Source organism: Octopus sinensis, unplaced genomic scaffold, assembly GCF_006345805.1.
Source record: "Octopus sinensis unplaced genomic scaffold, ASM634580v1 Contig11719, whole genome shotgun sequence".
Lineage (NCBI taxonomy): Eukaryota > Metazoa > Mollusca > Cephalopoda > Octopoda > Octopodidae > Octopus > Octopus sinensis.
In genome coordinates, this window is record NW_021832433.1 from 77501 (window position 1) to 92500 (window position 15000).

A 15000-nucleotide genomic window follows, 5' to 3' on the forward strand; every position below is an offset into this window, starting at 1 on the left:
TGAGTCAGCAGCTGGTGATTTATTCATTCGTTACTCTGAGTTTCCCACGTTGCTATTAAGTTCTCTACGCAATTTTCGTTAAGATTAGTTCTCAATGGTCAAAGAACATGGCCCAGTTGAAATTCTTTCCGGCCTTAAGTCGAACTACAAAGTCGCATGGGAAACAACCAAGCTTTTCGATTTTTGTATCGTTTCAAAAGGGGAGTTCCAAGAGCTCAGAATATTCCAGGAAATGTGTCCAGTTTAGGCAAAGGTTAACGTTGAGATCTCTAACTGACGCGAATTTCTTCATAAGGACCAAAGTTTAGAGAGGCAGAAGACAGATTATCACAGATGGACGAAACCCCACTATATTGAATTCAGGAGTCCTTCAGACTACTATTTATTCTAATCCGGGCAACCAGTTGATAAAACCTGCATTGAAATTCCATTAATCAAATCTAGTCATACTGCTAATAACATCGAAAATATAGTTATATTTGAACCCACTCTGTTTCCAGAGTATGTCTACAATATATTTGAAGGCGGCGAGCTGGCAGAAACGTTAGCACGCCGGGCGAAATGCGTTGCTGTATTTCGTCTGCCGTTACGTTCCGAGTTCAAATTCCGCCGAGGTCGACTTTGCCTTTCATCCTTCCGGGGTCGATAAATTAAGTACCAGTTACGCACTGGGGTCGATGTAATCGACTTAATCCGTTTGTCTGTCGTTGTTTGTCTCCTCTGTGTTTAGCCCCTTGTGGGTAATAAAGAAATATATATTTGGAGTTGTTGAGAATGTCGACCTTGTTATGTGCTACTGATAGTCTCTTCTGCTTGGAACATGGCTAATAATGATTTATAACACATAACATCTCCGCGCAGTCATCAGTCACAAACTGCATAGTATAACGAAATATATATATATATATATATATATATATTATATATATATATATATATACATATATATGTTTATGTATATATATATATATATATATATGTATATATATATATATAATATATATATATATATATATACATATATATGTTTATGTATATATATATATATATATATATGTATATATATATGAAGGTCGTTGAACTCCAGACCGCAACCACGTCATTTGGATTCCTGGACGGGGGGTGCGTTGTGTTCTTGTGTAAAACACTTCATTCCACATTACTATTTGATCACTTCGACACTTGATGTGTGGCACAAATTGCATCTGTTCAGGAAACGTAGATTTGATGGAGGAAGAGAGGTATTGTGCAGCACAATTATTTGATCACAATAAGCAAATGACTTGCGCCGGTTGTTCAGCAAGGAATGGTAGAGCCCTCTTCTTTGGACTAAGCGCAACTACCATCATATATATATATATAATTATTAATATCGTTATTATTATTATCATTTATTATTATTATTATTATTATTATTATATTATTATTATTATTATTATTATTATTATTATATATGTATGTATTCGTTAGGTGCAAGAGTCATACTTTACAATTATATCAGAAAGATTGATATCGTTGTCTGCTTAGGTTTCTTTGATATGGCGATAATGAAATATATTTCAAGGTGTCAAAACATTTTGTTATGCATCTGGTCACAGCCCATGTTTCAAGGTAAACACACACACACACACACACCACACACATACACACACACACACACACACACACATATATATATATATATATATATAAGTATATTTGGCGACTTTTTAAGGTGTAAATGAGAGATGCGATATCATGAAATATGTAATCGATATTCCTGTCTGGAAGGACGTATTTAAAACGTAAAACTCTCACAGATATCACATACGAAAAAAGATAGTTCTTTTGATATGAATGTATTTGATCATAGACGATTTTTACAATATCTATACACAGATTCATATATACATACGAATTTATATAGGCATGAACACACACACACATACACATACGCACACACACACACACGCCATTTGGGAACTTTGAGAAAGCTTGAAAACTTCTTTTGGAATGGTGAATAATAGCGCTTAAGAATCCGTTGTATAGAAAATGTTGAAGGTTGCGTGTGGTATGTGTGTGTATAAATATCATTGCTATCATATTAATGTGCAATATGTCCAAATTTGGCCAAATGCGTTTTTTCTTTTAATATTTAATTTTTCTTGCAACAAGTGTTTCTCGAACAAGTGTTTCTACCTGATACCTTTGTAGCTTCTAAGCTGAAGTAAAGACAGTACCTTCTTGGTGATTTTAGGTAAAATTATACTAATGTGTCCATCTGTTTTTATTCAATTTAATTCTATGTACTTATGCAACTGAGGATTGCTGTGCATGGAAAGTGATTTAATGGTTGCATTGTTCAATGAAATGGAATTGCTTGAAACGATTGTACTGCATTACCTCTGGATATCCTGTTGCTTATTTTGATTATATATATATATAAATTTGTAGTATAAAATACAGACTCTGAAAATCGTGTGACTCTCAAAGAAAGCTCCTCTTACAGACTCGGCTAACAATCCACATAATGATCCAATACAAAGAAATTGAACGTCGAGTGTTCATGCAGGTGAAATCTAGAAGATATGATCGATAAAAATGTTTCATGAAGGCTGTATAAACCATAAAATCCGGACTTTATGATTTAAATAAAGCATACCACACACACATACACACACAAGAACGCCTGAATCCTGCCGTCTAACTGGTGTACTGGTGTGCGAGACGATCATAGTTGATGGTTATGTGAGTATTCACCTCGGAAAATATTTATTTCGCCCCATGTATTGAGTTCTTTCGCTTTTTTTAATTGTTTGTATTTCTGTACTTATATATTTAGCCTGTAGTATCACTATATTTACTTTCTAACAATGTAAATATTTTTTTAATGTGAGAGTGTATATTTTTATTCGCCTTTTGTCTTTTGAGGAATATATTTACTAGTCAAGGCGCCGAAGAAATCACACTTCACATTAATAATTCATACCAGCAGTTGCATTTGTATGCATCTCCCACAAGCTTTTTTATGTTGATATATATATATCCACATATATATGTACGTGCATATATGTGCATGCATATACAGCTGCATGCGAGTGCGGATCAGATCAGATTCACACAATTGTATCTAAAGATAGCCCCCAAGCAATATATGGAAAATTTATATGGAATTGCCAAAATATTTGATCCTCCGGAAAGTGTATATGATATTGCAGATTGGAAACAATACTTTCTCACGTACACACCTGCATGCATGCAATATATATATATATGTTTATGTATCAGCTGTATATATATATATATATGGTGGTGAGGTTCATGTAGAATCGTTTTTTCTAATCTTGTCTCTCATTTGTTTATGCTCTTTGCAACGTGAGATCAAATCATGCCATGGGTAACTAATTCGTTCATCCATCCGAGGTCGATAAATAAAGTACCACCTCATTGTTGGTATATATACTATCTCCTTTCAGCTGTTACATCTTCAATCTTCTTTTAGATAACCTACTCTTTCATTCTTATCTCCCACCATAGCACGTTGCAGGACTATGGGGATAGCTTTCGTTTCTCTACCAACATATATATATATATATATATATATATATATATATATTATATATATATATATATAATGCGTGTGTGTACACATGCATTTATATGTAAGTATCTATACGCTTTTATTTTTATACACACACACGCGCGTGCATGCACATGTAGTTCCGTATTCGCATCCGTGCATATCAAGGATTCTAAAGAATTCATACAAGCAAGATGAGCTGGGCTCTTGTTAAAGCTACGGTTATATGACCAATAAGAGACCACCATCACCACCCCCACCAACATCACTACGCCCTACCATTACCCTCAGCATCCATTCTACTGATACCATCGACATGGTATCTTATACCATTTCTATTTTTCCCAAACGACGCTGCTACCAATGTAACCATCTTAATGCAAAACTTCTGAATATCAATAACCCTCCTTCACGCACACCACACACACACACACACACACACACACACATACAGAAAGTTAGGAAGACTATGACGTTATTTCTACGAAGAAATCCATGGCAATTGCACAAGTTCCTACACTTCTCACACACTGGTGCAGACGTGGATGTGTGGTAGGACGTTTTGCTTCTCAATCACATCGTTCCGGGTTCAATCTCACTGCGTGGACCCTTTGAGATAGTGTCTTCTACTATATGTATATGTATATACGTATATATATATATATATTATATATATAATATATATATATACATATATATACATATATATATAATATATATATATATATATATATATATATATATATACATATATATATGTATATATATAACATACATATATATATATATATATATATATATACAAAACATATTACAGACTATATATATATACATATATACATTATATATATGCATATAAATTTATGTATATATATATATGTATATATATTTATGTATATATATATATATATATGTAATATATATATATATATGCATATATATTTTTGTATATATATATATATATATGGATATATATTTATGCACACACACACATATATATATGTATATATATATATAGTTAATCCAAACATGAAGACACAAAGAAAACACAACAACGTGAGGATGTGGAACAAATATAGTATTAGTGGACGATGCATATATTGAATACGTGTCTGTGCACACGCATGCACGCACATGCACACACACATACACATACACACATACAAACACACACACACACACATATATATATATTTATAATGTGTGAAGCATTTGTACATTTTTTACATAAGTTAAACTCATGTAGTGGAAAATCTGGAGTATATATATTTATGATACTTCTTGAAACGCTACATGTTTCACGCTTCCGATTGATCAAACGATATTCGTGATGGAACAACCGGAAATGTAACACACATAGCAACGAGTCAGAAAGAATCAACAACTACTACTACTAGTACTACTACTGATGATGATCATGAAGAGGATATTACATACGTATACGCGTACACACACACACATATATATAATATATATATATATATATATATGTACATATTGTGTCTTAGTTTCACAAGAAGTTTCCATGCCCTAGCCACCACCAAACTGCCCGACGAAGTCTAGCAGCCCGAAACTTCGAAGTCCTTATCACCACTCTTTTTGTAAAAGTAAAACATATATAAACTCCATGGAAAACTATTTTGGAATCCTTCAGTTGAATGTAAAATTATTTTTATTACTTGACATAAAACAAGCATTATATGTGTGTGTGTGTGTGTGTGTGTGTGTGTGTGTGTAGCAGAGGATGGTATTGGTGCTGGTTTAGCAATTCCTTGCAATCGGTACAGTAACTTAAGATCGATCTGTGCGCGGGTCAAGTGACTGACATTCTTCAGATGTAATAGATTCCACGCCAAAGTCTGCAGTAAATACTTGAAAATACATAAAAGAACACAAAACAGAAAAAAAAAAAGTAAGAAACGAGAGCAACCCACCACCACCACCACCACCCACCGCAAAATAGAATAAAATATAAACAAATATAACAACATGCAAACAAAAAAAAAACGGAAAACAGAGAATTACATGAAAAAAATGCAATACGAAACGAAAAGTAAGAACAATAAAACAATGTAAAGAAAAACAAGCAACAAAAACAGAAAGTAAAATAAACAAGTAAACAGTTGTAAAAAGAATAAAAAGAAAGAGTAAGAACGACCAAATATTGAAATATGTGTGTGTTCTGTTGCGTGCGATGTGTATTGTTCTATCGGAATGGTCTTCTGAAGAATGGCTCTGCTGTGATTCTCATGTCTTGTTTATATATATATGTATATATATATATATATATATATATATATATATAATATATATATGTGTGTCTATGTGTGTGTGTGTGCGTGTGTGTGTGTGTATGCGCGCGTGTTGTGTGTGTAATGTTGTGTGTGTGTGTGTGTGTTGGTGTGTGTGTGTTTGTGGATGTTTTTGCGTGTTCGTATGTCTGCATGAATGCACATACAGTATGTATGTATATATATATATATATATATATATATATATATATATATGTCTGTGTGTGTGTATATTTTATATATGTATATATGGGAAAAATGTATATGTTTGTGGTGTATGTGTCTATTTATCCCTATAAATATATATATATATATATACACATAGCCCCTTGACAATTTTTCTCATCCCCTATCTCCGTCTCTCTCTCTCTCTCTCTCTCTCCCTCTCTCTCTCTCTCTCTCTCCACACATATTCACTCTCTTTCTCACACACTATATCCATCTTCCTCGACGTCTCTACTTACCAATGTACCATTCCATCAATGCCGTGTGTCTACACATAAGTAATTGTAGAATTATACGAATCCGAAATCTCGAAAGGCACAAACACACAAAACACATTTCTTTCTTTCTTTTTTGTAGCTTTTTTTTTTGGTTATATTTATTTCTTATTTCCTTATATATTCCATTCTAATAAATGTAAATGTCCGTTGTTCTTTAGTCCTTTAGTCCTCGTAATTTAAACAACAGTGATTATGGCCATGTTGGAGCAATACTATGGGTATATCTGTGCTTCTGTGCTGTTTCTTCGTTTTTTTTCTCTTTCTTTGTCCTTCTATTAATAAATATGGTATACACGAGTATTTCCCGCCCAATATTATAAAAAGTCCTTCCACCCTTCCTTCCGCTACTTCTCACCCTCTTTCTTATCCTCCTCCTCTCCTTATATTTCTTACTTTTCTGCTTCTCCCCGCTTCTGTTGTCGGTAAACCTTGTTTATCAATCAATTGTTCGATCTATAGATCTTTGATGCAGTCTTAACTATTTATCCAGATACATTTGATCTATATCCCCTTTCGTACACTCTCTCCCTCCATATTTACTGTATGCATCCATTATGCTTGTGTGTGCGTGATATTATGCATGTATATGTCTTGTGTGTGTGTGTGTATGTGTGTGTGTGTGTGTGTGTGTGTGTGTGTGTGGTGTGTGTGCGTGCGTTTAAATAAATCCCGATGTGTGTACCAAAACTGCCAATCTAACACCATTTAAACGGGAATTACCTTAGCCGTTATCGACATCGTCTCCTGAAGAACGTAATTAGATGTGAAACGATGGGGGCTACGTGAAGACTTCAGAGAAAATAAAAGATTTCTACCACACATTTTAAAATAAAGGAATAATGTTTGTATTACAGAGTTTATTTGTTTGCGTTTAGATAAAGAAAAAACATTTCCGCTTGCATGTGTAACCCTAGCTAAAAAAGAAAACGGTGTGCCTTTTAATTTGGACTGTCAAAAGTCTTATGTCACCTTGATATAATGGTAATCACATCCTTATGTTTTACAAGAGAAGTAGCATTCACCTCTGTAGGTTATGTTACAGCCTTTTTGTCTTCTGTATCATATAACATGCTTTTTGAAATAAACATGCTCTGGCTGTCGCACCAGAATTCAAGTTTCAAGGCGCCGTTTGTCAATTCTTTTCTTATTCCGTAATTAATATGAAACTCGCCCCACCACCACAAAAACAAAAAACTTCTACTCAATTGAATAAGTATGTTGTGTTCTAACAATTCGCTGTGAATATCATTTCCCAACGACATGGTTCTAGGTACAGTCCCACGGCGTCTTTCTGTGACTAAGGGCCGACCAAAGACTTGTGAGTGGAATTGGGAGATCGAAATTGAAAGAAGCCCGTCGTGTGTGTATTTCATCAAGCTGAACCGAGGAACTACTACATCACTGCTGTCTTAGCTACACTATGCTTCATCAGTTGATCGAAACGATATCTAGGGGGAACGCTTTCGATCCCAGCCCTCACGGATCGCTGTTGGGCCAGAGTTGAACAGTAAATACGACCATAATATTATGTAAAAGTAGTAAAGCGTTGACAAGGAATCTCAATGAATTCCACGTTTCATTGAACCACTTCGATTTCCGTTTTTCTTTTATTTCTTTTACGTGTTTCAGTCATCTGACTACGGCCATGCTGGAGTACCGCCTTTAGTCGAACAACTTCGACCCCAGGACTTATTCTTTGTAAGCCTAGTACTAATTCTATCAGTCTTTTGCCGAACCGCTAAGTTACGGGGACGCAAACACACCAACTTAAATAGTCAAGCGTACAAACACACACATACACAAAATATATAATATATATATATATATATATATATATATATATATATATACGACGGGCTTTTTCAGTTTCTGTCTACCAAATCCAATCCCAAGGCTTTGGTCGGCCCAAGGTGCCTCGCAGTGGAACTGAACCCGGAACTATGTGGTTGTTTAGCAAGCTACTTACCACACAGCCACTCCTGCGCCTATTGAATAATATATTATCGAATGATCTACAAGTTCCACCACTGTAGTAATAATTATAGTAGTAGTAGTAGTAGTAGTAGTAGTAGTAGTAGTAGTAGTTGTAGTAGTAGTAGTAGATTGATAATGATGATTGTGTTGTTGCTGTTGTTATTGTGGTTGTTGGTATATTTCTTATCGTCGTGTTTGATGTTCTTATTATTATTATATTGCATGTATTATTGATGTGTTTGTTAATACGGTTTTTTATATTATTGTGTTGTTACTTCGCTCTAAATCAGGAGACATACCATCACACAGATTCCATCATTACCATTTCATAATTTCCTCTTCTACTCCTACTCTTTCCTTCTCTTTCTTTTTCGTCATCTTCTCTTTCCCCAACTTTTCTTTTTCGTAAGTAGTCTTCTTTTTCTTTAACCTTTTCCTTCTATTTTTTCTTTAAAGTTCTTCTAAATTCTTCCTCTTCTTTGTGTACATTATTTTTCTTCTACAATCTTCTCCTTCTAAATACTTCTATTCTTCATCTCATAAATTCTTCTTCATCTTCTAAATTCTTCTTGACCTCTAAAATTCTTCACCTCCGAAATTCTTCTTCTAAATTCTTCTTCTACATCACACCATTCTCTACTATATCCAGTTTTAAAGACTAACAGTACGATTCCAGAGCGATTTGGCTGTTATTTCTTGGCATTTGAGCCAGAAGCTACAGGCTCCTTAGGTGTCCAGCTTCCAATAACATATTGAGGGAAAGAGGGAAACAAAGTGGGGGACCAATCTTTTCCGAACTTTGTTTTCAGAGGAACCGACATTAACGAAACAATCTCAAATTAAAAAGGAGGAAAACGAGCAATTATATATAAAAAAGAAAGAAATAAAGGAAACAAAATAAGAAATAGCAGCAACAACAACAACAACATAAATATCGGGGTCAGCAAGGAAATATACCACAAATAAATAAATAAATAAATAAATAAATAAATAAATAAAGGTGGAAATAAACTAATAGAAAGAACATAAATATATAAATATATAATATAGACAAGATCAAAGGAATGGAAACATGATTAAACGGTTGTCTGTCTGTGTGTATATTGTTAAGTATGTAAGTGAAAAAAGGAACAACAGATGCACACACACACACGTGTGTGTGTGTGTATGAGTATATCGGAAGACACGTATATATATGTATATTTCACATAGATTCATATATATATATATATATATATATATATATATATATACATATATTTATATATATATATATATCGATATATATCTATCTATCTATATATATATATATATTATATATATATATATATATATATATATATATATAATATATATAATATATATATATATATATATATATGTTTTATTGGCACAACATTCTGCTCGCGTTTACATAACATTTATATATCTTAACACGTTTTCTATCGGTTAGTCTATCGTTTATTTTACAAAATAGCCGAATAATATTCTGCAGTGTTTTATACGTTATATGAGTAAATATTGTGTGAGTGTTCTGTGACAGTATGAAGTTTAGTAACACGTATGGACTGGAGAGTTTAAACGATATCCTACTTGTGTTAACGTATCATTTTATACGCGGAAACAGACCTACGTTATAATTGTATCATTTGTTATACCTAACGCACTATTTGAGATTCATACAGATTTTTGTTTTTTTACATTCATAAAGAGATCACCTTTTCATACGAAACACCCTTTTGCATTTGTAAAAACATCACAAAACGTCGCTTCAGAAGTGTAAACACGTAATTTTTTATACTCTTTTACTCTTTTACTTGTGTCAGTCATTTGTAAGGCTAGTACTTATTCTATCGGTCACTTTTGCCGAACTGCTAAGTTACGGGGACGTAAACACACCAGCATCGGTTGTCAAGCGATGTTGGGGAGACAAACACAGACACACAAACATATGCACACACATACATATATATATATTTTACTATTTTACTTGTTTCAGTCATTTGACTGTGGCCATGCTGGAGCACCGCCTATACATATATACGACGGGCTTCTTTCAGTTTCCGTCTACCAAATCCACTCACAAGGCTTTGGTCGGCCCGAGGCTATGGTAGAAGACACTTGCCAAAGTGGGACTGAACCCGGAACCATGTGGTTCGTAAGCAAGCTACTTACCACACAGCCACTCCTACGCCTATTCTCTGAACAGCAGGGATCGACACCACCACCTGCCGGAGCCTCGTTGAGCTTTAGGTGTTTTTGCTCAAAAAACACTCACAACGCCCGGTCTGGAAATCGAAACCGCGATCCTACAGCCGCGAGTCCGCTGCTCTAACCACTGGGCCATTGCGGTAAACACTTCTTTTTATATATGCAAGCACATCTCGTTACATGCGTAAGCGCATTAATTTACAATCAGAAGCATTTTCTTAAACACGTACTCTTAATTTCACATACCGAAACACATCTCGTTGTATACGAAAACACATTTTTGTTACATACGCCAAACTGTATCTTTTACATAAGCAAACGCAACATGTTACATACCTAATCACACCTTGTTACATGAAAAGCATTTCACTTATGGCAACACATCTTACATGCGTAAACACATTTCGTTGCATACGAAGACACCTTTTGATACATTCGTCAACAAAGCCTTTAACGTAAAGTCAAACAAGAGTTCTACATACTTAAACACATTTTGTTGCATAAACACACCAGTTTACACACGTGAACACATATTAAAACATTGACCTTAAACATATGAATCACTTCGCTGTAATTCATTAACAGAACATTTTACATACACAGACACATCGTTTTACGTAAGCACATTATTTTACGGAGCTTAACCTTCACAGCCATCATTTCACAAGGTATTATGTACATAATCCAGTGTTTATATATCCGTTAATACATTGTTTTACGCACAACTTCACATTACATTTTTATACTCTCATACAGTGTTACACATATGTTGACATACATGCTTAACATACGTTAACACAATGGTTTACTTATGCATGCGTAACATTTTACTGTTAAACAACCAATGAAAGTTTGGTTTTGTTTAGGTTTTATTCGTGTTTTAGCTGAACTATAAGTTATACACTTAAGACAAACTTTAAAGACAACCAATGGATTGTAAACGGTATAAGAAAAGAACTGAAGGGCAACTATAAATACATTCACTGGAAGTTAAAACTCAAAGACGAGATAATGCAATTCCCTAATAATAATAACAACAACAACAACAACAACAACAACAACAACAACAACAACAACAACAACAACATAATAATAATAATAATAATAATAATAATAATAATGATAATAATAATAATAATAATAATAATAATGTGGAGATGGACAAGAAACAATAAATCATATTATCTCTGGCTGCCCAGTCCTGGTTAAGAAGGAATATATTCACAGACATGACAGAGTTGGAACCTACATACACTGGAAGCTATGCCAACATTATGGAATAACAACAGAAAAAAGATGGTATAGGCACACACCAGAAAAGGTCACAGAAAACGAGAAAGCAACCATACTCTGGGATATGCCGATACACACAGATAGAGAAATTAAGGCCAACAGACCAGATATAGTTGTCAGAGATCATGAAGAAAAAAAATGCTTTCTAATTGATGTATCAATACCAGCAGATGACAACGTGTCTCTAAAAGAAATGGAGAAACTTTCAAAATACAAAGACCTGGAAATAGAGGTAACCAGAATGTGGAATCTAAAAACAGAAACAATTCCTATCATAGCATTAGGCATAATAAAAAAATATTCAGACAAATACATAACAAAAACACCAGGACTTACAAACACATATAACATACAGAAAATTGCACTACTAGGCACTGTACACATCCTACGTAGAACACTTTCCATACAATAACCATCAGAGCATCACAACAAATCACAGCACATACCCAAGGCACACAGAGCTGCGTTTACTTGATTGCATCGGTAGCATTACTTGATTCTTACATTATCTTATCGCGCCCCCATCAGAGGAATATAACAATATTAATAACAACAACAATACAATAATAACAATATCAAACAATGGTTTAAGGTCTCTGGGAGAGACATGGAACAACTTGCATAAAAATAAAGGAATATCAAATAATAATAATAATAATAATAATAATAATAATAATGATAATAATAATAATAATAATAACAATAATAACAATAATAATAATAATAATTATAGAAAGAAGAAAAAGAAATGAATAAAAGAAAAATAAGGGTTAATAATACACCCCCGATTTTAAAAAAAACATGCTATAGATTTTCGTTGTAAAATGGTTTTGTACTTACCTCCATTTGACTTCCACAACTTCAGGATTTCACCAAGTTGGGTGACAACCTCAAAAGAATTGGTGATGTTTACCGAACTGATTTCTTGACCAATCGCTAGATGGCCCTGCAAGGCCTGCAGTAGAGGGAGAAGAGAATACGTTGATACAATGGCAATGATATAAAATGACATGGGTTAATCAAATTAATCATCTAATGAGTTGACATCATCATAGTAATCGACATCATTATCACTAACATCATCACGATCATCGTGATCACTATCATCGGCATTATGATCCATATATTCATCACCAACGCCGCCACAATCATCACCAACGCCGCCACAATAGTCGTCAAACTGATCATCCCCACCGCCACAGGTTGTAAAACAATATCAGACAAATGCGTGGTTCGATCTAAAATGCTTTTTATTCGATGACCACGAAATAACAGCAATGATAATAATAATAATAATAATAATAATAATAATTTCTTCTATAGGCGCAAAGCTTGAAATTTTGGGAGATGGCGCTAGTCGATTAGATCGACTCCATTACGCAACTGGTAGTTAACTCATCGACCCCGAACGGATGAAAGGCAAAGTCAACCTCGGCGGAATTTGAACTCAGTACGTAAAGACAGACAAAAAACCGCTAAGATACTTTTGACTGAGTGCAGTGTAATAGCACCAAAAGTGTATAAACGCAGACATGACTCTGTAGGCAAAAGAATGCATTGGGATGTTAGCCGAGTGTGTGGTTTCAAAGCAACAGGAGAGTTGTATGAACCAGAGGCTGTGATAGAAAATGAGAATTACAAGATCTTGTGGAACTTCGTCATAAAAACTGACCGTGTTATTGAGGCAAGAAAACCAGACATGTTTATAGAACACAAAATAAAGAAAACAATGCTAAGATGAGAGGTTTTGTTATTCCCTGAGATAACAGATTCGATAACAAGGAATTTGGAAACAATTGAGAAATATCAGGATCTAGGCAGAGAAGCGAGGAGTCTGTGGAGGACCAAGGCAACAATTCTTCCAGTAGTAATTGGTGAACTTGGCACAACACCCTAAAAATGCTACCTAAAAGACTGGGATAGATTGGAATTGAAACTCGCGTTGTCGACTTGAAGAAAATTACCATTCTATATTTTGCAAGAATTCTAAGCAAGATTCTTGAGATTTGAGGAGACTTGTTGTCACAAAACCCCAGGATAAAATATCTCCAAACTAAATTAGAATGCACTAGCCTAATAATAATAATAATAATAATAATAATAATAATGATGATAATAATAATAATAATAATAATAATAATAATAATAATAATAATAATAATAATAATAATAATAAGCTAATACCAGCAGAATATCAAACACTTAAGGATCAAAATTCAGTCGTTTACACTGGCCCCAGTTTATAACTAGTAATTAATTTTATCAACGTCGAAGGCATAATATGCGAAGCTGACCTCATGGGATTTTAATGTTTCTTGCCATACGTACAAAGTGTTAGAAATTTGGAGGAGGTGTAAGTCAATACTATCGACGCCATTACTTCACTGATAATTTAATTTCTCGACAATGAAATGATGAAGGGCAAAATTGACTTGGACATGAATTGAACTCAGGAAGAAAGAGCCCAAGGCAGTTTGTTCGACGCTCTAAAGATCCTTCCACGGAGTGTCAATGAACGTTTAACACGATCACCCAAGAATAGTGAACATAAAAAGAGTTTGTTGTCCTCCTTAGACTAGTGGCCTGATGTGAAATGATGCAATTATATGAACTCTCAATGAAGAATCCACGAAACAAATGATGGAGTTAAAAGGGAGTAAAAGATGAATTTTACATGTGAAAAACTTGAAACAGAGGTTCCGCCAATCAGCTTTCTCGCAGGCCTCAACTAGAACAACTTCATTCACACGATATTGGCGTCTGCGAAGGAGTTGCGTACAAAAACCTACCCAAGTGAGAGGCGAACACAGATCTAGCGATGGCGAAGCTAACATTGATTAATACCACACCAAGTCAGAACCTCGATCCAAATTAAGAGTGTGGCCTTGTGCCAGACTGAGAAATTACTGTGGTTGCAAACACTGACTATGATATTGTAGAAGACGCCATTATTGATGTCAAATGTTTGTAGCAAAATTTACGGTGTTTATGTCCGCCATTAATTATACTGTGTGTTCCAAAGACATATGCATGATTAAAGCAAGTCTTAATAATTCAAGAGGCGGTCAGTTTATTTATTCTGTAACGTTGTGGTTACATGTGTGTTTGTTTTTGATGATGAATGCATTGTATATAATTATATTTATATACACACACACACATATATATA

At 34.2% G+C, this 15000-nt stretch overlaps 1 protein-coding gene across 1 annotated transcript in view; it reads right to left on the bottom strand.

Annotated features, from left to right (window-relative positions):
- The window catches only part of LOC115229088 (fasciclin-1), a 103295-nt gene that overhangs the window by 47781 nt on the left and 40514 nt on the right, over positions 1–15000 (bottom strand). Inside the window, exon 6 of the mRNA XM_036499100.1 lies at positions 12672–12786. Within this exon, the coding sequence (XP_036354993.1) occupies positions 12672–12786 (115 nt within the window). The remainder of the gene's footprint in view (positions 1–12671; positions 12787–15000) is intronic.